This window comes from Drosophila ananassae, chromosome 2R, assembly GCF_017639315.1.
Source record: "Drosophila ananassae strain 14024-0371.13 chromosome 2R, ASM1763931v2, whole genome shotgun sequence".
NCBI lineage: Eukaryota > Metazoa > Arthropoda > Insecta > Diptera > Drosophilidae > Drosophila > Drosophila ananassae.
In genome coordinates this window covers 23,177,514-23,200,299 of record NC_057928.1, presented here as the reverse complement: position 1 = coordinate 23,200,299, position 22,786 = coordinate 23,177,514, and the positions used below count along the sequence as shown (strand labels likewise).

Genomic DNA, 22,786 nt, shown 5'->3' with positions numbered 1-22,786 from the left:
TATTTGAGAGTTAACAACAATGTTTTCGTGTTTAATTTGGCAGAGAAGTCGTAATTCCCTTTGGATTTATAAACGATTTTAACATGTAAACAGACTTCACATGGAAATTGCTAGAGATTTAAATTTAAACACAAAGCCTCTTACGTAATGGAATAAAAATGTAAGGTCTGGGTGTACAAAGTACAATGTACATATATGAAATTAAAATGCAAAACTCAAACTGGCAGAAAAGTAAACAATACTTCCCAATACCACAACACATGGAAGAGGTGGCGAATGTAGATTTGTGTGAGCCCTCCATGAGTGAGTGTCAGGTAAGCTTGTTTTTATACTCTTTTCATAAACATTGTATGAACATTAGGGAACAGGAATTCAAAAAAAGAATCTATTTTAAGATGCTCCAAAGGTTACAGTTTTGAGAAAGGGTTGTATTACATTATGTAATCCTGCTTCAGGCAATAAAAACATAACTATAAACACCATCAAATCCCTTACATTCGAGTAAATTAAATATTACACTCCCAGAATAAAGAAATATAAAAGGTTGAATCTCAACTAAACATTTGGAATTAGAGTCCCGGCTTTTGGGCCACTTTATGTTGCAAAATTGTCAATTAAATTCCATTTTATTGCCATCACCCTTCGTTAGTTGCCATGTAAATGGGAGGAGGGCTCCTACCTTTCTCGTTGTCGCTGTGCAGAGTGCCCACAACGCTGCCGAAGAAACGCTTGTCCAGGATCTGCAGAAGCTGGAGTGCCGTGGCGTGTACCTCCACGCGAGGACAGCCCGTCATTAGAAGTGTCACCGTTATCACGGATGTGTAATGGTCGCATGGATACTCCCTGTAATTAAAGTTGAATACAAAGCAAAAGAGGTAATGACTTTAAAGTGGTATGCATATGCAAAGGCAAGGCTTACAAAGTAACCTAATGAGTTTGTTGGCTTGTGGCTATGCGGTTGTGTACGAAACAACGGCACGCGAAAAATTTCCAACCTGCCAACAATCAACAGTTACAAGGTCCCCATCCCCAAAAAGGCGGAACACGGCCACATCCACCGGGATCCATATATCCCCCATCCGAAACCCCGACAGATCCATTAAAATGTCGTAGCCCACTTCCTACGCTTTGTTTGCATATCGACGGAACAATTTTTTTTGCGTCCGAGGTGCAGGAGAGCAGTTTCGGACGGAACAGAAACAGGAACAGGAACAGGATGGGGTGATACAAGGACATACATACACACATAGTCCATACCCGTGGACTAACGACTACTCCGATTTCTATTACCCCCGTGCCCCCGAACGGCTTGCATTGAATTGAATATTTTACGTAAATCGATTTTCACTTTGCATCCTCGCACCACACAAAGCTCCCGACGCTACAAAGTATGCTGTGGTTTTTATTTTTCCTTATTTTCCCAAGTGGGGGCTTAACACGAAAAAAAAAAAAGAAAAGGAAAATAAAGTGCAAAACTTATTGGACATTTCAACGCATGTGTATAATTCAACCGTGGTTGGGTCACAAGCAAACACATACGTTCATACATCAGGCCAATTCCGGGCGGGCGAGAAAGATCAAGGTTCACGACCAAAATGTCCGGCTATTTAAATAAAACGAATTCTCAAAAACAAATTGCTTTCGATAAGCTCGCCCCAGCCAAAGACTGTTTAGATTCAATCAATCCATTCCTTTCAGATTGGCTTTCTGTCTTCTTTAAAACTTGAATTTGACTCTAGCAAATATTCTCTATGTGGCAAAGTGCAAATTAAAAGGAAAATTGCTTCCGCCTCGATGAGGCAGCAACGTGCAAGCTCCTGCCAGCTGTCAACACACAAAAAATAGAGAAAACAAGTATAGAAAATAAACTTTAATATGCCACGCGCCACCGAGATGCACCAACTGAGGCAAGAATTAAGAATACAAAACCAAAAAAATTAACAACACATGTTTGGCTCAAGTTCTTGGCATCCTTTAAATGTGGTTTCGGGTTTGCCAAACAACCACAAAATCACATGCCCTCGATGTAAATTGTTCGACAAATTGCCAAACAGAGGGCTCTAACTGCGGCGAGACAGACGATTTAGTTTCCAGGCCCGATAATTAGTTTCCATTCGGGCCGAGTAAACAGATTACCAAAAACTTGTTGACAAAACTGTATTATGTCTGACTGTATTATTAAATATGTTTTAAATTATTAGTGCAAACATCAAAGGGAGGAACTATACTGTAATTGGCTACAATATTGTGGAACTATATGTATAAATAGAATTAGACCTTTATCATTAGGCCACACATGAGTTGCTTCATTACCCTGGGTACATTTAATGTTTATTTAAAGCTAAATGGTTTGGAAATTTTATGGCCTTGATTTTTCCTCTGAGATGAATTGAAAATGTGTTTGCAATTGAAAATGTTGATTGATTGAAAATTCTCCATCAGTTCATGCTCTAGTTTTCCCCTAATACCTTAACAATTTCACCGCCCAACTGCTTTTGTCCCCGTCTCGAGATGCATTATATGCAGTGGGGCATGCATGTTGCCATCATATAACAATTGTTTATGTAGCTCCACACACGGGCACTATTCGCTCCCGCGCTGCCATTATAGGCAACCAAAAAAGGGAGGACACGGAAGCGGAAATAAAAAACGTGCTTGGCCTCAACAAATAGCCTGTCTTCTACTCCCCCTTGTGAGTGTGTTTTCATATGCGTAAATTTAAAGCGGTCTCATTGCTGGCAGACACGTGAAACCCTACTTAAGTGCCCTCCGGCAGGAACATGTATCCTGGCCATTATATCTCTGCCAGCACAGTAGGCTGCAGTGGGGGATGGGGCATGTGATTACACCGAGTATCGACGGAAAGTTGGAACAAATTAAAAAGTAGCAAGTTAAGGCGCTTATGCATTAAGCACACCTGCGTGTGCATCTTCATACTTACTTGGCGCTGAAGATCGAGGCCAGGGCCAGGAAGCAGGCGTCCGCCTCGCGAGGCGTCGACGTATAGCAGCGATCGATAACCCACTCCAGAAGCTGGCCCATATCTGGATTCGATTCTAGGAGCAGTACCACAGTGTCGCGGGCCAATTGATAAATCTGTGCGGGATGTGAGAGTTGTGGTTAAGAACTCAAGTGGTTGCTTAGGTTGAAAGGGTTACCTTTTCGTCCTTGGAGGTTAGGAGCAGGTCTAGCCACTTGTAAGTGGCTGTCATTCCGTCGTCTTGCAGATGTGGTGGATAGAAGATGTGACCGCAACAGAGCAAAGCCGACATGGCCTAAAAATAGAAGAACTTGGATTAAATTTATAATTTTTAATAGACTTGTCCTATTGTCAGAATGACTTTCGGCATTAACTTGCCTGCAAGGCACTAAACTGCAGCTTCTCCTCCTCAAGGGTCTGGCCAATCTGCGAGGTAATGCTCAGCGGCTTTGAGAAGCTGCCGCACCATGTGGCAAACAAATTGAATAGATTACGCTTCAGGTCCCGCGACAGCAGTGTGGCACAGGATTCGACTAAGAGAAATGAACAGGCAATCAGTTTTAGCAGATGGATACACACGACGTGGATGGAAGTGGATGTGACGCTGACAGGTCTTTCGAGGACTTACGTGAAAAGTTCTTAATCATCTTGCGTATGAAATTGCAAAAGTGCGCCTTCACCTCCCTAATGCTTAGGTTATCCTTGTCCGTCTCCGCCATAAGGTAGGCCATGGCCCCTTCGATGTATTCCACGAAAGTGGGATGCAGGGACATCGTGTCGCGCTCCAGAACACACGTGCTGTAAATGAGTTATGCCAAAAGTTTCAAACACTTATCGAAAGTTTATTTTAATAAAGAACAATAAAGGACCCCTGGCATATATCCTTGCAATTAATCTTGTGGCAGCTTATATTATTAAATATGAGTTGCATCAAAAATCGGTCAAGATAAAGCCAACGCGGGGCACCAAAAAGTGCTTCCATGCATTTTTCACTCATTTAAAGGGTTTCCCCCAGAACATTTTACAAAATATATTAAAAATATTTCTTCCTTAGATTTTGAAGCAGAATGATGGAGAATCAATTTCAGATCAAGAATCTGATAAAAATTGGCCAAGATATGGCCATCGCCGTGGGCCATATAGTGGCTCCATGCGTTCTTATGGGTTTCCAAAGGGGATGCCCCAGAAAATTTGATAAAAAATTTAAAAAATTTTTTGTTTCTAGGTTTTGATGTAGCATGATGGAGAATCGAAACAGAAATCGATTAAGGTACTCCGCATTAGAATCGGATAGAAATTGGCCAAGATATTGCTATCGTCGTGGGTTATTTAGTGGCTCCATGGGTTCTTGTGGGTTTCTAAAGGGGATGCCCCAGAAAATTTGATAAAAAATTTGAAATATATTTAGTTTCTAGGTTTTGATTTAGAATGATGGAGAATCAAAACAGAAATCGTTTAAGGTATTCCGCATTAGAATCGGATAGAAATGGGCCAAGATATGGCCATCGCCGTGGGCCATTTAGTGGCTTTAGTGGAGTGGGTTTCTAAAGGGGATGCCCCAGAAAATTTGATAAAAAATTTAAAAAATATTTGGTTTCAAGGTTTTGATGTAGAATGATGGAGAATCGATGGAGAAATCGGATAAAAATTGGCCAAGATATGGCTATCGCCGTGGGCTAAATAGTGGCTCCATGCGATCTTATGGGTTTCCTAAGGGGATATCCCCAGGAAATTTGTTAAAAAATTTAAAAAATATTTTGTTTCTAGGTTTTGATGTAGGATGATGGAGAATCGGTACAGAAATCGATTAAGGTACTCCGCATTAGAATCGGATAGAAATTGGCCAAGATATTGCTATCGTCGTGGGCTTTTTGGAGGCTCCATGCGATCTTATGGGTTTCCAAAGGAGATGCCCCAGAAAATTTGATAAAAAATTTAAAAAATATTTTGTTTCTAGGTTTTGATGTAGAATGATGGAGAATCGATACAAAAATCGTTTAAGGAATTCCGCTCTAGAATCTGATAAAAATTGGCCAAGATATAGTCATCGCTATATACCTATATATTCCATATATTCATATTGGTTTTTTATGCATTTTTCACAATTTTTGAAGAGGGTCGAACATCATAGATGTTGAAAAATTGATACCCATACAAGGGTTTAATAAGAGGGAGGCTTCCCCTTACTATAATTTTGCCCTTCCACATCCTTTTTATGGTTTTTTAATAAAAACTTCTCTTACCTCACTCCGAATGTCCCGTTCTCGGCAATCTTCTCCAGGACACGCACCACTTGCAGCCGCAGGGCATCGCGCCTCCGCCTGCGTCGCATATTTTCCTGCTTGCGATCCACGGCCTCCCGGATGTAGACCACCAGCTCCTCCATCAGATCCCTGTGAGCAATCATCGTCAGCGGGGAGGCATAAACACATCAGTTAGGGCTTAGATACTCACTTGAGTGCATCGTGGTTTATCAGGCCCAGGGCGTTAACGGCGGCATCCCGAACATCGACCACCTCGCACCGGAGCAGGGGCACCACCAGCTTGTAGAGGGCGTGGGGCGAGGCGCTGCCCATGGCCGACTTGTCACTGCGATCGGCGTTCAGGGAGTCCGGCGATGAGCTGTAAAACAAATTTACGGCCGTGGATTTAAGTGCCAAACAGTGAGCAGTGAGTGACGGCGCTCCGGGCCAGTAATTTCGCTTAATGTTTAGATTCTGGCTTCGGGTTGGGTGGCTGTGCTGGCACGGCAAGGTCATCATTTAAGCGAGAGTCCATAAACTTTAATGCGATTCGAATTTAGTCGCGGGTTGCAAATGGCCTGAGATGGCCTTAAATTCGCGACTGTCAGTCGCAGGCTACCACGGTCCCTTGGCGATAAACATTATGAATTTTAAATTTGAAATCTTTTTTCAATTAAAACCCATTTTTTGCCGACCTTTGGCCCTCAATTCGCTTGGTTTGCTTCGGTGAGCATTTGGAATTTGCACAGCGCCAGTAGGCAGGATTCAGGAGGCAGGAGCAGAAGCAGGATTGGTCAGTACAGAGTACAGAATAATAATAAATGGCAGCGGACAAATAATAATTTTTTTCCTGTTCCATTTTACATTATTTTACTCGTTGTGTTTTATTTTTTTGCTGCCAAAAAGGGAACACGATGCCAAATTGAGGGATTGGGGAATTGTGGCCAACTGGCCGACATGCGCCATATGAAAAATAAACAAACTTGTCCTAAATTGTTTTTCAGGACATTGCAAACAAGGGGGCGTGGCGAAAAGGAAGCTGTTGTGCAAATTATAAGCTAACAAATTTAAGAATTTTCAGACAGAAATATGAGCTTAAAGAGTGAGCAACTCTGGTCCGAAATCAAGAATGGAAATTTGTGGGCAGGATATAAATAAAAGGATACTCAAATTCATGCCAAAGCCACAACACAACACGAACCACAAACACTAACTACTCATCTATGTACAAGGATACAAGGTTAGGGGGATACAACTGCAATAAAGTCATAAGGTAGGCATGGGCAAGGTTAACCTTATTATCATTTTGCACATCTGTTTGGTTTTGATTAGGTTCTCTGGTTGGGAATTGTTTTGATTTGATTGTTTGCTTTACCCAAGTCGCTTTTGGCGCGCCTCTTTGCGTCCGTAGGAGAGTGGCAGCGTGAAGCGCGTGACGATGCCCTCCGGGCCGAACACGTTCGATGGTATATTGTCCAGGGAATCGGACAGGGAACGCGAGTCCGACTGATCTTGCAAACTATAAATTACAATCCATATTTATACATACATATTTATAATTTTATAAACGAAATCGGGGTGGATTTATGGCTGAGTTGATGAGTTTTCGATGAACACAATTCGGTATTTGTGTTTGCAATTGCAAAGATTCAATCTCCGCAAATATTATGCACTATGCCAGCCAATCTGTTTGCCATGATCCCATGGAATGTTCTGGTGAGAGGTGTTGTCATGGACATGGACATGGTCCTTACATGAAACCCCCAGCAGACGAGCACGTGGGTGGGTTTGCGTTTGTATGGACGGTTTTTGTGAAATTCCCCGTGAATTTTATTGACATTTCCCGACGGCCAACATTTGCACACGGATGCCATGAAAAATGTGCGAGAGTGTGTTGTGGGTTGCAACAGAATTTTGCATTTTATTTCAGTTAAGTTTCTACATAAGTTAACAGCCAGTTACTAACACACACTAAAGGGGAAGTGAAAACTCATTAAACAACTATAAACTATTAAAAATCATACTTCCTCTCCAAAAAACTCAAATAAACAGGAACTTTACTGATTGAAGTTGATGTTAAAAAAAATAATGAAAACATGCAAATAGTGGCAATTAGGCCATAATGTTTATGTTTGTTTGGAATGCTAATACTTTTCGACAAATTTCGGATTATTTAATGGAGTGCATGCAAGTAAACCAATTCAAACAAACAGGGACAACGGGGCGTATGAGTAACGCTGATGAGGCAATCACAAATAATGACATATTAGAGCCAATCAACATGCACCGGAACTATGCAAATGCAGTGAGACAAAGTTTAATTAAAACACAATTCCAAATAACAGCTGCCAGATGAAAAGTGTTGTTGTTCTTCATCATCATTATCCGCACGTGCTGGAATCTGTAATTATGCTTGGCAAACGACCACACAACTTTTCCACCTTCCCACCTGGTGACCACCCATGGGGTTCAGAGTGCAGAGTGCAGTGTGGTTTTTAGAGAAACGAATAATAGTTGAATTCTGGCTCTCATAAAACGAATTTGCATGTGCAAGTTGATTTTTCTATTTGTCAAACAAACACAAACTATTAAACACAGAATACAAAACACAAAACACAGAGAAAAGACAGGGTCACAGGTCAACTGTACAGGTTACAGGAAACAACTACTAACTACATGGGAATTCGTGCCGAATGTAATTGAATGCGAAATGTTAGTCAAACAGAAGTAATGATGTGCCTTGTTTGTTTTGTATTGTCGAGTGGCAGTCGAAGGGTGAAAGGACACAGAATGCTACTTGAGAATGCTATACGTTTGATGGAAAGGCGATTTCCGGGCGGCCCAACTGCCTTACCTCAGACTCAGATCGGGCGAGGCGCAGCGCACAGCTACGCTAGGGATTTGGGGCACCAGTCTCATGGCACAGGCCACCTGGTTCCTCCAGAGGCGCAGGTACGAGTCCTTCTGGCTCTCGGTGGGCACTTTTTTGGTGGGCGCCGAACTGCGCAGCAATGAAGCTCGATTGTCACTGACAGGGCTGCAGAAATCAGATTAAAAGGGTCAATATTTACAATTTTATTTTTAAAATTTAATTAACTTCAACATACGTGGGATCTATGACGCTGAAGAGCGCGTTTAAGCGTGTGAAGCAAATGGGCCAGGCCTGGGCCACGGCCGAAGGACACTGCTGCAGAATGCGTTGTCTCTCCAGCAAGCCAAACAGGCAGGTGGCCCAAGGATCGAACTGGGGCTGCGGGGAACTGGCGGCAGTAGCCGAGGCATTGGGCGTTGAGCTCGATTGTGACAGGTTCAGGGTCGATGTGGAAGATTTCGAATTATCTGCGGCATAAAAAATGTAATATTAGAAAGGATACACAATATAGGAAAATACTCTCACCATCTGTTAGTCCTGCCAGCCAAACGCCGCTGGTTCTCTCGGCTATCCACTGCAGGTCTATGCAGTTGGCATTCAGGATGGCCGTCTTCTCCGTTTGAGGTAGCAATGGTAGGCACTTCTCCACTATGGTGGGCACACACCGGTCCATCACGTCGATGAGTGGCGGCTCGGTCTCGGGTATGCCCAAAGCCCGCATCAGGTTCTTCACCTCCTTGAGAATCATGGCCGCCAGTTTGCGCAAATAGGGGCGATAGTTGCAGAGCAACACCAACGCGAATCCCTCCACAAAGTGCAGAGTGGTGGCCAGAGGAATCTCGTTCTTCTTCCCCGCATCGCTAGCCATGTTGAGGACCGTATGCTGGGTGATGCTCGACATGCCACTGGAAGTGGTGATGCTCGAGGCAGCACTGCTGGCGGTGTTCAAGTGCTGCTGCTTGGACAGCTGGCTGCTGGCGGTGTCCTTAGCGGGCGGCGCCTGTACAACAGTGGCCTGGACGACAGTCGCCTGGACCACTGTTCCCGTATTGGCAGCCTTCTGTTGCGCCGGATTGGCCGCATTCGAGCTGGTGTTTGTAGCGTTCGCTGTGGTGTTTCCACCGTTCACAATGATGGCACACCGCCAGAAGTTGAGAAAGTTGAACAAGATACGCGTGCAGTTCTCCAGGAGTTGCGGATAGGTGTCGGTGACGTCGCGCACCAGAAACTGGGTGTAACCGTGCACGACATCCTGACGCCAATCCGGAAAGTCAATCACCAGCGTGGTCAGCGATTGGTGCGTCAAAATGCGCAGCTCCTCGTCCATGTGAACCGTCAGCCTGGACAGCAGATCCACCAGCTCATGGGCTGTCATTGTGTCCGGAATTAGTCGCGGAACGGCAGCCACACATGTCCGGAACAGATCGATTCGCGGCTTCCTTTCTCCGGACAGCATTTCATCGGGCTCTTTGTTTTGATTCTGGGTATTGGTCATCATCAGGGGACGACCGTAGTGCACGTCCAGTGCCCTCAAGATGTCCACAAACACACGGCGCACGTGCGGAAAATATGTCGACATGCCGATACTTCGAGCAGTGTCGTCCGTTAGCATCTTGTTGATGTAGGTCTTCTTCACGCGCAGTGTATTCCCCGAGGGCAGCGCCGGCACTGTCCTGGGCATCGGCGGCTCGCCAGCCTTCTGCTGTAAAGAATCGGCGACGACCAGGAAGGCGCGGAGACCAATGCTCATGCGTTCGGGATTAAGGATGAGCTTGATAGAGCGACCCACGCACAGCAGATCGTAGACGATCTCACGCATGGCAAAGTCCAGACGTTCCTGGGCAATAAACTGTATGATTTTCACAAAGATGTTGAGGGGAGTGTCTCGTGGAACGACGCCCTTGGATCCCTTGGGAAACAGCGAGTTCACAATGCTCTGAAGTCGGGAGTGAGTGGCCGAGTTGGACTCACACTTGATGCGGATCATGTAGACCCAGAGCAGCCGGTACAAGGACTCCAGCGCCACGCGACTCATCTTGCCATCGCGGTTCTTCAAATTGCTCAAGCACATGGCCAGGAAGTAGTGCCAGTTGGTCAGGAAGAAGGTCTTCTGGGAGACGCAAAGCAGGCAGGTGACCAGGGGAAACAGCGCCAGCCGGTGCTTGGACTTTGTAGAGGCATCCAGCGTTTGTACGTACAGCAGCTCCACGAAGTTCTTGACGCAAGGAACATTCACTTCGTTTTTAACAGCCTGAAAGAATGTTTAAATAAAAAATCTCTTCAATGGGATAAGAATACTGTCCACTCACCGCTGCCACAGGCACTAGGATTTCCACAAACAGTCCGGCTAGGGCATGCTTGATGTCCTTGTCCTTCACCTCCAGGAAGTACTGACCACACTCGTGCATGAACTGAAACGAGGCCTCGAACTCCTCAATGGGCACCATCTTGACGCGGAAGAACTTCATGCCCATGAGCAGGCTGATGATGCTCTGGGTGGTGGTGGGCGACACCTCCTTGCCGCGCAGCTCTTTCAGCTCGCTCATGAATCGCTTCCTCACTGACCCAAACCGACTCTGGGCCAGGACGCCAATAACCTCGGCGTAGAGGTCGGCAATCATGTGAATGTTGTGGGCATTCGGGTTATTCTGCAGGCCATCCTTGTACTTGAAGTGCTTGAAGGCCAGATTCTCGATGCTGCGCACCAGATCCTCGTGGCCCGGATGGAAGGGCAGCTGCTTCAAAATCTCTATCAGAGCCAGGCAGAAGATGAACTCAACAGCGGCCTCCCTGCGCTGCAGTTGAAAGTCCAAGTCCCCGATCGTCTTATTGCCGGCAGACTGTGAGTTGATGCAGCCACTTGGCGGGGGCTTCTTCAGGTCGTTCTTGATCTCCATGTCGGACAACTGGCGGCGATGCCAGGCCAACAAGGTGTGCAGCAACGAGGGCAGGCAGTGCTCGGCCACGGAGCCCAGGGCCGACAGCAGCTGGTCGAACTGCTGATCCTCACCGCGCTGCAGCAGCTTGGAGAGGTTCTTGTCCGCACTCTCCAGCATCACCAGCTCGATCTTCTTCTCCGCCTGGACAGTAAAGTCGCTGAACAGGTTCCGCATCACTATCTCACCCGGCCGCGGAGCTGAGAGCTCCACACTGGCCACGCTGGCAGCCAGGGCGTGCATCTCGGCCTGGGTGTAGCTGGGCAGCACGTTGATGATGGAGCTCCTGGAGTGGGCGCCCCAAGGCAGAAGGGACTGACGCTGGGGAATGACCAGGGCCGGAGGGGAGACGTAACTCTGCCGACTGGCCGGCAGATTCTGATAGGTGATCGTGGGCGTCTGATCCGCTACTGGCAGTTGCTGATGTTGCGGCGCGGGATGTTGCTGCTGCTGCTGCTGTTGCTGGTATTGGAGTTGCTGTGACTCATATTCGATACCATAGGGATAGTCATCGGCGGGCAGTTGATAATTTATGGGCGATGTTGTGCCACTACCGCTGGGACCGACACCGTTACCGTTACCATTCCCGCTCCGACTGGTCTTCGGCGTGGAGGTGTACTCGGCCGAGTTTATTGAGTGCCGCTGCCCGGGCGAGCCGCCACTCGGATTACCGTCCAGTTGGGCTGATGTCGCGGCTGCTGCCTCAATGTTATCGACGCTATCGCCGCCAGCCAGTGCCGATTGATAAGCATCTTCCTGGAAGAGCGCATTGCGCTGGGGACTCTTGGTGGGTGTCACAGTACCCACTCCTCCGCCTCCTCCTCCTCCAGTGGCCGCGGTGGTTGTAACTGTGGTGGTGTTTGGGCTGGCACTGGAGGGCGACCCAGCTGGATCGCTCAGGTGTTGCTCATTTGGGTTTTGATTTGTGCCTGCTCGCGGAAATAAATAAATAAACATTATCAATTTTACTTTTCGATCGAACGAATTATATCAGCTATTTATTATAGATAACAATCGCGATTAAAAAGCCACACATGACGCCATAAATGATTAATACTATTTTACAATAAAACTAAGAACTAGCCTAGTTAGAAATGAGTAACTATTTCCCAGCATTTTAGCCATATCTACTGTATACTTTTTTGATTTGCGGTTTCTTGTAGTTTGATTACCCAACCTTGGTTCTAGGACACGCCTATAAAGCCAAATCTGTAAATAGAAATTATCATCAGCAGCCATCATCAATTTAATCATCATAGAGTGTGGGGGTGTGGCAGAAAACAGGCCCAAAAATAAAGCTTAAAATAGCACACAAGCAGCCTAAAAGAGCTCCCTTCATGAGCCCATGTTGGGTACTTTGGAATTATTACCAAGAAATAATTGTAAACTTGTCGACATATCAGGCTGATGATGAAATTCCCCCAAACTACGATTGAAATGTGCAAAATAACAATTACAATGTTTATGTTTCAGTCCCCCCGTACCATTTTATCGTCAGTTTCTGCCGATAAGAACAAAATCAAGTACTTCCCAGTAATGTCAAAGGAAATTCCCATAAAAAGTCATTGCTTTCAGAATAAATAGCCTGACCAAACCCGGTATTCAATTATTTATTGCTCCGACTATTGCTTATTCCAGGACTGTGTCCAGACCAAAATGCCTTTAAAATCGAACTCAATCAATAGACCGATTGCATGATGGGGAGTGCGGCCTTTATGGCCCAGTCAAGTACAATTGTCTGTGAGCGGTAAATAATACATGCTGTTACCAAACGTAATCCAAACGATATGCCATGTGTCATGCACGTCTCCGTAGAAATATGGCCGTGACGCAGTCAGCTGTTCGAGCTCCACCGAAGGCCTGAGAAAGTTCAGGGCAGAAGGTAAAGGTTTCCGGCATTCCGGCCTTCCGTGAATAATTGATAAAGTTGAAGTGCAAGGAAGCGGTTTAAGAGGCGCCCGGGGACAGTAGGGTCGTCTGCCCCTCGATTTCGTGACAAATGCCCAGGAATCTCCTCGCTTAATGTCAAGGCAAATAAATGTTCTGACCCATCAGAGGCCGAATCAGTTAGCTAAGGGAAACGGGACTTGTTTGCCATTTCGCTAAACACATGTGTGAGTGAAAGAAAATCGAAAAAGATTCAGAACAAAATCTGAAATCCGAAATCCGAAATGAAATGCGAAAACACATGTATATGCATATGGGACGGCCAACGCATTATTAATACCGCATTAGCACGCTCACCCAAATCCCCCAACGCCTTCCCAAAATCTTACAAAAAACTCTCGGGATGTGTCATATAACAACAGCAACAAATATGAACATGGATGTGCGACGAACCCGAACAAATATCTCTCCCGCTCTCAGCCAACCGATTCATCGTCGCACTGGGCCAAGTCGAATCCAAAATCCAAAATAAAGCGAACAAAACATCAATTTAAAACTGCAACAGCAGCAGAAATAAATAACTAGAATGCCTAATGACTAAGACTCGAATAGAAATACCCCTTAATCGTAAAGAAAACATTCAATAATATCAATTGAAGTGAGCGAGTTCTGCGTTAAGTATACGACTAGTGGGCCCTGACTAATATGTGAGATGGAAAGAAAGTCGAATATCCACTCTGCTGCCTAGTATTTCGAACACAAAATCGTACTACGAATAGACATATTTGTTTTCCCATTTCCTTTGATTCTCTCAACAAATTCGGATTCATTGGAAAAACTTATATCTATGGCGCATGGAAATATTTTTAGGTGATTTTTTATGTCGTTGTTGAAAATTTCTTCCCTTTGAAGAGGTCTCCTCATTTGTTTATGGGGGATATCGGATCTCAAGAGGGCGTAAATGGGGTAATTTATTAAACAAAGAATCCAAAATGGTTTAATAAATTAATTCGACGCAAATCTAACTGATAAGGAACACTTCGTAAATTTCTTAAACTCAGTGTTTGAGACCTAATCCTTTGTTATTGATTATCACATCAGTATCTTATCATTAACCCATCAAAGTGCGCCCTTGAACTCTTGCAGCTGACTTTCCAGCCTGTCGATTATCTGAAAAGCAAGTGACAGCAAAACAATTAAATTTATAAGAATTTCGAAATCACTCTGATAAGATACTGATATACAGCGAAAACATGTAAGCCAATTTGTTTCCTCCGGCTCTCCCACATGTGTTTCTAAACTTGAACTTCACTTAAAAAGGGCACAAAACCTTCAAATCGTTTATCGCAATGCCTTTTTTTATCGTTTGAGAACCAAAACATTTCCTGAAAATGAATTGGTCACCACTTTTTTTTATCGCATTTAAACAGTGTTTAAAACATATTATTTGGTGTTATCTAGTTTCCATGCTGAATTCTAACAAACCTTTTAGTTTTTTTGGTGTCCATTGAAAATTCCATAACATGAAAGTGGAGCATAAATTTGTGAGGGAATCACAGCTGGGAAAATGGTGCTCGGGCAGATTTACTATTTCTATGGGTATTCCGACACTAATTAACACGAAATTGCTTTGCCTGATAAACTCTGGCAATTAAATTCACGTGACCCGCTGCCTCACAGTATTACATTTATTAGATTTAATTACAAATGCTGGTTAGGAGCTCTTAATCCGCTGATAGATTGTATTAGATTGGCCTAAACGAGTGGCTGATAAGTTCAGTATAATTGTGTCACTGGGTCACTGTTTTGGGGGTTTCTTTCAAATTCGAAACCTTTTGGATATAGCAGAGGTAGAGCACAGTATTCCTTGGTTTATGGTTGCTATAATTTGTTTATTGGTTCTATAAATTTTATATTCTATATATTTTGTTAAAAACTTCGTGCAACCGTTTTACGATGGCTTTTTATGCTAATTAGACAGAAATAATGAGCTCAGCGTTTAGAAATCTAAAACGTAACTTTTAAACTTTTTTATTTTGGTTTGAGTTTTTGTTGTTATTTGATTATTTATTGCCCGGTGGCTGTGTATGGGTGAGCATGATGTCAAATTACGGCAATTCGAATCGAATTGTTTGCTGCAGAACCACCGATTTCGATATAGGCGCACGTATAGATAGATATTATATATAGCGGTATATATAGACGAAGAGTCGCGCGTTAAATCCAAAATAAAAATTCTTCAAAATACGGCGGCGAGGCGACGAGCGGACCGCAAAGTGCAAATGCGAGGCAAACGGCGGCGACGACGACGATTTTCGACTGCGGCGAAAACGAGCCGAAAAAAACAGAAAACAGAAACGAGCTGGCCACAGCACGGAAAAAAGCGACGGGCTACGTCAATGGCAGCAACAACAATAACAAAGCCAAAAACAACTTTTGAAGAAGTCGAGGAACTCGACTATATGATATCTGGTACTCTACTCTACCCCTCTAGCTCCTACTCTTTTTAAAAGTCAATTTTATTATTACTTAGACTATTACTTGGATTCTAATCGGGAAGTAATGGTTCAGGGATTAAACTTTTCAAAGAGGGATTCTTAAAGCAAGCTTTTATAGCCTACTTTTAGGGGCTACGGCTTGTTAAAGTAAGAGAATTAAATAAAAATGTCTATGAGTTCTCTAAATATAGCCCAATTTATCTGAATTTTGGTATCTACCAAGGCACAAAAGCCTTTTGAATAATTTATCATCGAAATTAAATAGCTCTTTCCTAATAGTCTTAGAGATCTACGCCTTAAAAGGACCTTTCTAGATCGAATCAGTTGTTAATTCTTATATATTTCATCTATATACTTTCTCCCTATACAATACACTTCTATAAACTTCATATACCCTCGCACTCTACGACTACTGGGTATCAGAATGAGCAACTCGCGCACGCTCGCAAATTGGAAGCTCGAAATCAAAACAAACGATTATTGTCTATTTAAAATTATGATTAACAATTGCGGGAGAGATAGAGAGAGACAGTTGGCGCGATTGAGCGGAACAGCTGATGGTGTGCGGCGAATTGAAATGGAAATCAGCTGAGCCGATTGAAAATAACACTCATACGCCGCGTAGTACGCTTTGAAACGGGAGCTGATTGCGAATAACACTCATACGCCCCGTAGTACGCGCCGAAACTGAAGATGACTAGACAGACTTTTCTGTTTGTTTTGTTTTTCTGGCCGCCTGCTTGGATTCTAACTTATTAGCACGTTAGTCGGTTGTATCTGTCGCATTAACTTCAATTTACGCTGGATCTGCCCAGCACCCCCACTGACTAGTGCTAAATGAAAAATATTCCGCCCTTTATTCCGCCAGCAGACGCCCTGCAGAGAAGCGAAGGTTGAAGCTAAGCTGGCGGTGGATCCATTACCTCAAAAGGGTGTCCTTAACCCGAATTCATTACCCTGTTACACCGCAGAAAACCAAGGGCAGTGTTACCAAACGAAAGGGATTAAGGAAGAGAAACTAAAGGCTTTTTAAATGAAATCTCCTTCAAAACTGCCACTATTTATGTCACTATTTTTGAGCACTTTTCCTTATCGAAATCGCCAACTGGCCCAGCCAATTTCTAAACAAACTTTGTGCAAATTGGTTTCGGCAACACACTATACCAAAATAAATAAACAACTAAACAAACAAACAAAAAACAATGACCGCAGAATTTTGTAATAACAAACAATTAAATTGATTATGTGCGCGTCCTGATTGTATTCGTATTTGGAGGCCCATATAGGCGATAGTATGCACAAGAAATTAGCACTTGGCGAGCACTTTCCATCTGTACTTTACTCTATTGGTTTGTGAAATTAGTTAACTGCCTTTATTGCAAATTACATCACGCCCACCGCTCATAGCCGAGTGCAGAGTGTGGTGGTGTAGAGCGTAGAGTGGGTGGTGCGATATTATTATGGTATTAAATGATAGACAAGCACGCGATCGGAGAAGGTAAACACGCGACCGGAACGCACTTTACACTCTTGCTAAAAAAAACCACTTGAGAACGCACTTGATTTTTGCCAGGCGGGTTCTAGTTCTAGTTTCTTGGCTGAATAATTTTTTGGTTCTCGATTTTTTTTTGTCGCTGTACTTTCTGGCTCGGCGGCGGACAAACAAATGAGCTGATGTACGAGCGTTTGGAGCTCGAACTTATGCAATTTCGCACAGGTGATGGTAACGACGACTCGACATTTGACTTTGGATGGCTGGCAGCCGGCGGCGGGCAGCGGAATTTTCTAATTTTGCCACAGTGCGCTACAAAATCCGTTGGATAACTGCCAGGTGGCGGTGCACCGAAAGAAAAGGGATCCTTCAAACTAGAGGTATTTGTTTTCATTTTCTGTATCTATTTTTTTATCCTTATTTATTTATATTATTTTTTATTGATCACATTGATACAATTTTATATATTTTATACTCTATTGTTTTTCTCAGTGTTCTGCTGACAAACCCGCCCCAAAAACCGAAAACCATCCTAACCCATTGACGCCAGACGTTTGTTTTGTTTTTCTGCCACTGCTCGCTCTTCCTCTTTTGGTGCTGAATGTCATTATCAAGGTTTGTTTGGCACTTTTTTTGCCGCCTTTTTGTCTTTTTCGGTTTTTTTGCCTTTTTGTTGTCTTGTGAATGAAACGTACAAATGAGTGGGTGGCCCACCCGGGGGGTGTGGCAGGAAGATATAGAATTTGGGGGCACGCGCCGAGTGGTTTGTGTCCGGGCTTAACATAGCGGTAAATCAATCCGTCGGGGGATCGGATGAGAAATTGCTGGGCGCCAAAAAAAATACGTTGTGGAGTCCATAAATTAAAGAAGAGGCAGTCGGAGATGTAAAACTGCATAGTATCTACAGTGTGTTTAGATACATATGTATTTCAAAGATACATTTTTGGATATATTTATTTTCTTAAAATATTTAATAATTTCTTATAAATATTATTGTGCATTAAAATAACACTTCTTACTCGCTATTAACTAAAATATTTATTTATTCATTTCTTTAAAGCTTAAATAATAAATATTAAACATAAAAATTCCTTATAAAACGTGTTTGTAACTTAATATATTCGGAGCACTCCGAAGATCTCTTCCATAAACATGACCGACCGACATATCGGCTCTTGTGCTTGGAGTTTCCCAAAATAAACCAATTGTTTCCTGCAACTGATGCACTGACTCCACTGTCCGGCCGCAGTGAATCCTAAACCATAAATTGTTGGATTTGATTAGCTCTTCGTGTGTGTGTAGTGTTCGTACGAGATTTTTTGTTGTTAGTATGTGTGTGAGTATGGCCGGCAATCAAAGTGAATCATCACTTAAGAAATGAGGAAGACTGAGCAAACAAACGCTTAAACAGATGCGAAAGGTAAAAAAAGAAATGGTGGGTGGGGTTGGGTTATTAAAGAAGAGGAAGAAAGGGTTATTAAACACTAACACAGATACACCCACACTCACACTCGCTAATAACAACACACAATAGGTGGGCGTAAACAATTATCAGCCGTAAAAAAACAACACAACAAAGTGCGGCTAATTGCTTGGGGCTGCACCCCAGAAATACACAAAAATAAAACAGAGAGACTGCAGCTCTCGAAAAAACACAAAAATAGCACTGATTTGCAGCTCAACGGGCAGACGGAAAGTGGTCCGAAAGGTGCTCACCAAACTCACCTTCCGATGCAAACAAATCGTCCTGAAACTCCAATGGATCCATGTCCTATATCTGTCCGATCAGGCCTATAGCCTATAGTCTCACTTATAGTTTGGAAACTACAATTGGATTTTTCGCAAACAAGACGCGTCAATAAAAAATGCAGCTGCGGCCATTTTTTTCGCTCACAGAGCTCGGAGCATGGCCATCCACTATTAAACACTGCCAAAACACTCTCCGACCCTTCTGCACAAAGTTCAAACAACAAATTTTTAGTTCAAGCCACGATTTTGTCCAATATTTCAAAAACTTTTATGCAAAATGTTAAACATGAAAATTTTACAATCGCGTAGTGGAAAGAAGAAGAGAAAACAGACGATCAGCTGGTTTTTGTTTTGCTTGCAACGTTAGAGATAACACTCAGGTGGCGATTAATCTTTGTTAGAGATGGAACTTTTTTAGGGATGGCACTTTGTCAGTTGAGAAACACCGCACAGCTGTTTCGCAGCGACAGTGACGTCACGCTTGGCAATCAATTTTTTTTATTTTGGAAGTGAACACGTTTATCGGCTAATACTTGACTAAACATAAATAAATGCGTGATAATCTGGGCTCGACCATGTCGTTGATGATTGCAATGGGTGGCTAGTGGCCAAATAAAATGATAAAATCAGACAACCGTTAAAAGAAAGGTAGAAAGAAGTTGCCACGACCGATTTATTTCAAAACAGTGAGTAATTCCTATTGTTTATTTAAGCTTTAAGTTTTAACTGGTGTTTGTTTGTTAAACTGATCAATTAGATTGGTATTATCAGGTTAAACAATGGAAGTACCCGTTCATCCTCTGAGTCAAGATCCTACTGCCGCTTGGCGGGACATCAGTAAAACGCAGCGAGTGATCAAGGTATTATGTCACCTGAAACATATATAAACATAAAGGAAAGATATTGAATGAATACAACCATTTTTCCAGGTAACTATGAAACCACCAACCACCACAGTGGCGCCGAACAAAGCTCGTGTTGTCTGCATGTCGGACACCCACTCCCTGACGCCCTACATCAAGTTCGACATCCCGGACGGCGATATTTTCATCCATGCCGGGGACTTTACCAAGTGTGGCCAACTGGAGGAAGTAGAGGAGTTCAACACCTGGATAGGAGCTCTGCCCCATCGGCACAAGATCGTGATTGCCGGCAATCATGAGCTTAGCTTTGATCGAACCTTCACCCATCCTTTCCAGAAGAGTCAGGGCAAGGCTGCGAGCAGCAAGCACACCGGCATGTCCATCCTGGACGATTTGCCCACTCTGGGCAACGCCAAGGAAAATCTGGAGAGTGCTGTGCAAACCCAGAATGTTCGCCAGGTGTTGACTAACTGCACCTATTTGGAGGACGAGCTCCTTGAGATTTGGGGCGTTCGCATCTATGGGTCACCCTGGCAGCCGGAGTTCTGTCGTTGGGCCTTCAATGTCCCACGCGGACTTGCCTGCTTGGAGAAATGGAACCAGGTTCCCGCAGGCGTTGATATTCTGGTAACTCACACGCCACCCGTTGGTCACGGAGATCTCTGCTGTTCCGGGGTGCGAGCCGGATGTGTGGAGCTGCTCAGCACCGTGCAACAACGGGTGCGACCCAAGTACCACGTTTTCGGACACGTTCACGAGGGCTACGGCATCACCAGCGATGGCAGGATCATCTTCGTGAACGCCTCCACGTGCGACATCAATTACCTACCCAACAATGCGCCCATTGTGTTTGATGTGACGCTCCCGCCCGGATTCAGCAAGGATTAGTCTCAGTCTGAGACTCTCAGAGAAGGATATTTATGAATGCATTTGTTGCAGGTTCAATGAATTTAATTTAATCCCACTGCAAACCCCTATCGTAAGGCCTAATTTAAGTTAAAAGCCATAGTGAGATCTCTAGAGATTTAAAAGCAATTTTTGTACGATTTTTCAATGGCACAGGTAAGAAAGCTACTTCATAGATATTCAGAATATACATACATTCTCTTACCTAAGGTACTCATGTCTGAAATTAAGAACACAAGCCACTCGCCTTGAAAACAAATATATTTATTAAATAAAAAATTACAAAAAATTGTTTTTAAATATCTAGAGATTTGGAAAGCCAACTCCAAGTGGATCAAATTTTGAATGTGACTCGATAAGCCGCCAAGGGGAGCCAGCGATCACTGCTGGACTGCAACCCTTTGTTCCCCAGTTTGACGTTTCTCTTTGGGGGCCCGTAACGGTGCTTTTCCAGTGACTCCCCAACCTACGGACCTGAGGCTGCACTTTTCGCGTGGCGTGGCGGGATTAGCAGAATAAAATCGGGAAAAAGGCTTTATCCCTGTTTACGTGTCTGTAGAATATTTTAAATTGTATAATTTTTAGATCTGCAAAAAGAAGTACACAAAATGGTGAGGTTAAAGAATAATTTAAGAGTATCTTTTGGAAAAAGTTTAAAAATAATGGTGGATGGATAAGAAGGAATAAAAAGGTTACGCACTAATTAAGGTTTAAAAAATAGTCATTAAAAATGTAGAAATATTTGAAATAAAATTTGAGCTTTTAAAGTTTAAAAACAAGAGTCTTTCAAGAATGGATGAGCAAAGAATTGAGGTCTTAAAATGGCGACTTTTTCTACCATATTCCTGTTTTTTTCTGATTCTCAGCGCGAAGTCATCTCCATCCAGATCGGCCAGTGCGGCATCCAGATCGGCAACGCCTGCTGGGAGTTGTATCTCCTGGAGCACGGCATCAACCTGGACGGCAGCCTGAAGAGCAAGGAGGAGCTGAAGGCCAGTGGGAGCAGTGCCAGTGACGGCCATGGGACGTCGGCGAACGATGCCCGAACCTTCTTTACGGAAACGGGAAATGGCAAACAGGTCCCCCGCTCCATTTTCGTGGATCTGGAACCATCCGTCATCGATGATGTGCGGAATGGGCCCATGAAGGATCTGTACCATCCGGAGCAACTGATTTCCGGCAAGGAAGATGCGGCCAACAACTATGCCCGAGGTCGGTACTCCATCGGCAAGGAGGTGATCGATAAGGTCACGTCGCGTCTGCAGAAGATCGCCGAGCAGTGCGACAGCCTGCAGGGATTCCTCATTTTCCACTCCCTGGGGGGTGGAACTGGGTCGGGATTCACGTCGCTCCTGGTGGAGCGTCTCTCCACCGACTATAGTAAGAAATGCAAGCTGGACTTTGCAGTTTATCCCTCGCCGAAGGTGTCCACGGCGGTGGTGGAGCCCTTCAACGCCCTGCTCACCACCCACTCCACCATCGATCACTCGGACTGTGTGTTCATGGTGGACAACGAGGCCATATACGACATATGCAACAATAGCCTGAACGTGGACAGGCCCGCCTATCGCAACCTGAACCGTCTCATTGCCCAGATAGTGAGCTCGACGACTGCCTCGCTCCGATTCAGCGGCTCCATGAACGTGGATCTCAATGAGTTCCAGACGAATCTGGTACCATTCCCGAGGATCCACTTCCCGCTGGTGGCCTACGCCCCCCTGATGTCCGCCGAGAGGGCGGCTCACGAGCAGCACGCCATCACCACGCTTACAAACGCCTGTTTCGAATCCTCCAACATGATGGTCAAGTGCGATCCGAGGAACGGTAAATTCATGGCCTGTTGTATGCTTTATCGGGGCGATGTGGTGCCCAAGGACGTCAACGCAGCTGTCTCGGCCATCAAGTCAAAGCGGCACATCCAGTTCGTGGACTGGTGCCCCACGGGCTTCAAGATCGGCATCAACTACGAGAAGCCTGCCTTTGTGCCGGACGGTGACTTGGCCAGAACGTCGCGGGCCTGCTGCATGCTGTCCAATACAACGGCTATATCGGTGGCCTTCTCCAACCTGTCCTACAAGTTCGATCTGATGTTCAAGAAGCGGGCCTTCGTCCACTGGTACGTCGGCGAGGGCATGGAGGAGGGCGAGTTCACCGAGGCGCGCGAGAATATTGCGGTTCTGGAGCGGGACTTCGAGGAGGTGGGAATGGACAACGTCGACGGAGCTGACGACGATGAGCTCGACGAGTTCTAGGACCATTTTCACAGACCTCCATCCCATATATCCCCAACTATGTACTATCAATATCCTTAAACTAAAGATGTAAATAAAAAGTGTGTTGGAAAGTGAAATGGACTTTCT

At 44.4% G+C, this 22,786-nt stretch overlaps 3 protein-coding genes across 18 annotated transcripts in view; 2 read left to right on the top strand and 1 right to left on the bottom strand.

The window, feature by feature from the left end:
* LOC6507281 (protein furry) overlaps positions 1 to 18,770 on the bottom strand; it is a 54,887-nt gene extending 36,117 nt beyond the window's left edge. For 7 of the 15 annotated variants that reach the window (XM_032453791.2, XM_032453792.2, XM_032453798.2 and 4 more), the window contains exons 1-13: positions 18,625 to 18,741; positions 10,405 to 11,960; positions 8,621 to 10,346; positions 8,331 to 8,562; positions 8,078 to 8,260; positions 6,599 to 6,742; positions 5,435 to 5,602; positions 5,224 to 5,373; positions 3,609 to 3,778; positions 3,359 to 3,513; positions 3,159 to 3,275; positions 2,942 to 3,096; positions 680 to 843 (exon numbers count right to left, since the gene is read on the bottom strand). In XM_032453791.2, the coding sequence (XP_032309682.1) occupies positions 680 to 843; positions 2,942 to 3,096; positions 3,159 to 3,275; positions 3,359 to 3,513; positions 3,609 to 3,778; positions 5,224 to 5,373; positions 5,435 to 5,602; positions 6,599 to 6,742; positions 8,078 to 8,260; positions 8,331 to 8,562; positions 8,621 to 10,346; positions 10,405 to 11,960; positions 18,625 to 18,676 (4,972 nt within the window). In that variant the 5' untranslated portion in view covers positions 18,677 to 18,741. Of the gene's footprint in view, positions 1 to 679; positions 844 to 2,941; positions 3,097 to 3,158; positions 3,276 to 3,358; positions 3,514 to 3,608; positions 3,779 to 5,223; positions 5,374 to 5,434; positions 5,603 to 6,598; positions 6,743 to 8,077; positions 8,261 to 8,330; positions 8,563 to 8,620; positions 10,347 to 10,404; positions 11,961 to 14,403; positions 15,133 to 16,975; positions 17,030 to 18,624 lie in introns of those variants that run through there. The other 8 variants (XM_032453801.2, XM_032453803.2, XM_032453802.2 and 5 more) reach the window with 5 other exon arrangements.
* Positions 18,771 to 19,105: 335 nt separating this feature from the next.
* On the top strand, positions 19,106 to 20,544 carry LOC6507778 (UPF0046 protein C25E10.12). 2 transcript variants are annotated; one of them, XM_032453807.1, is made up of 3 exons: positions 19,106 to 19,343; positions 19,429 to 19,517; positions 19,587 to 20,544. In XM_032453807.1, exons 2-3 carry the CDS (start codon positions 19,437 to 19,439, stop codon positions 20,406 to 20,408), a joined length of 903 nt encoding a protein of 300 aa, XP_032309698.1. In that variant the 5' UTR covers positions 19,106 to 19,343; positions 19,429 to 19,436; the 3' UTR covers positions 20,409 to 20,544. The 2 variants fall into 2 exon arrangements, with proteins under 2 accessions (XP_032309698.1, XP_001956329.1); XM_001956293.3 differs by having other exon boundaries at positions 19,415 to 19,517.
* Positions 20,545 to 20,735: 191 nt separating this feature from the next.
* Positions 20,736 to 22,776, top strand: LOC6507779 (tubulin alpha-4 chain). The gene is made up of 2 exons (XM_001956294.4): positions 20,736 to 21,037; positions 21,293 to 22,776. Exons 1-2 carry the CDS (start codon positions 21,035 to 21,037, stop codon positions 22,676 to 22,678), a joined length of 1,389 nt encoding a protein of 462 aa, XP_001956330.2. The 5' UTR covers positions 20,736 to 21,034; the 3' UTR covers positions 22,679 to 22,776.
* Positions 22,777 to 22,786: the final 10 nt, after the last annotated feature.

Coding starts and splice junctions, on each gene's coding strand:
- LOC6507778 (XM_032453807.1), top strand. CDS start 19,437: ATGGAAGTACCCGTTCATCCTCTGAGTCAAGATCCTACTGCCGCTTGG. Junction 19,518..19,586: donor AAACGCAGCGAGTGATCAAG/GTATTATGTCAC, acceptor CCATTTTTCCAG/GTAACTATGAAACCACCAAC.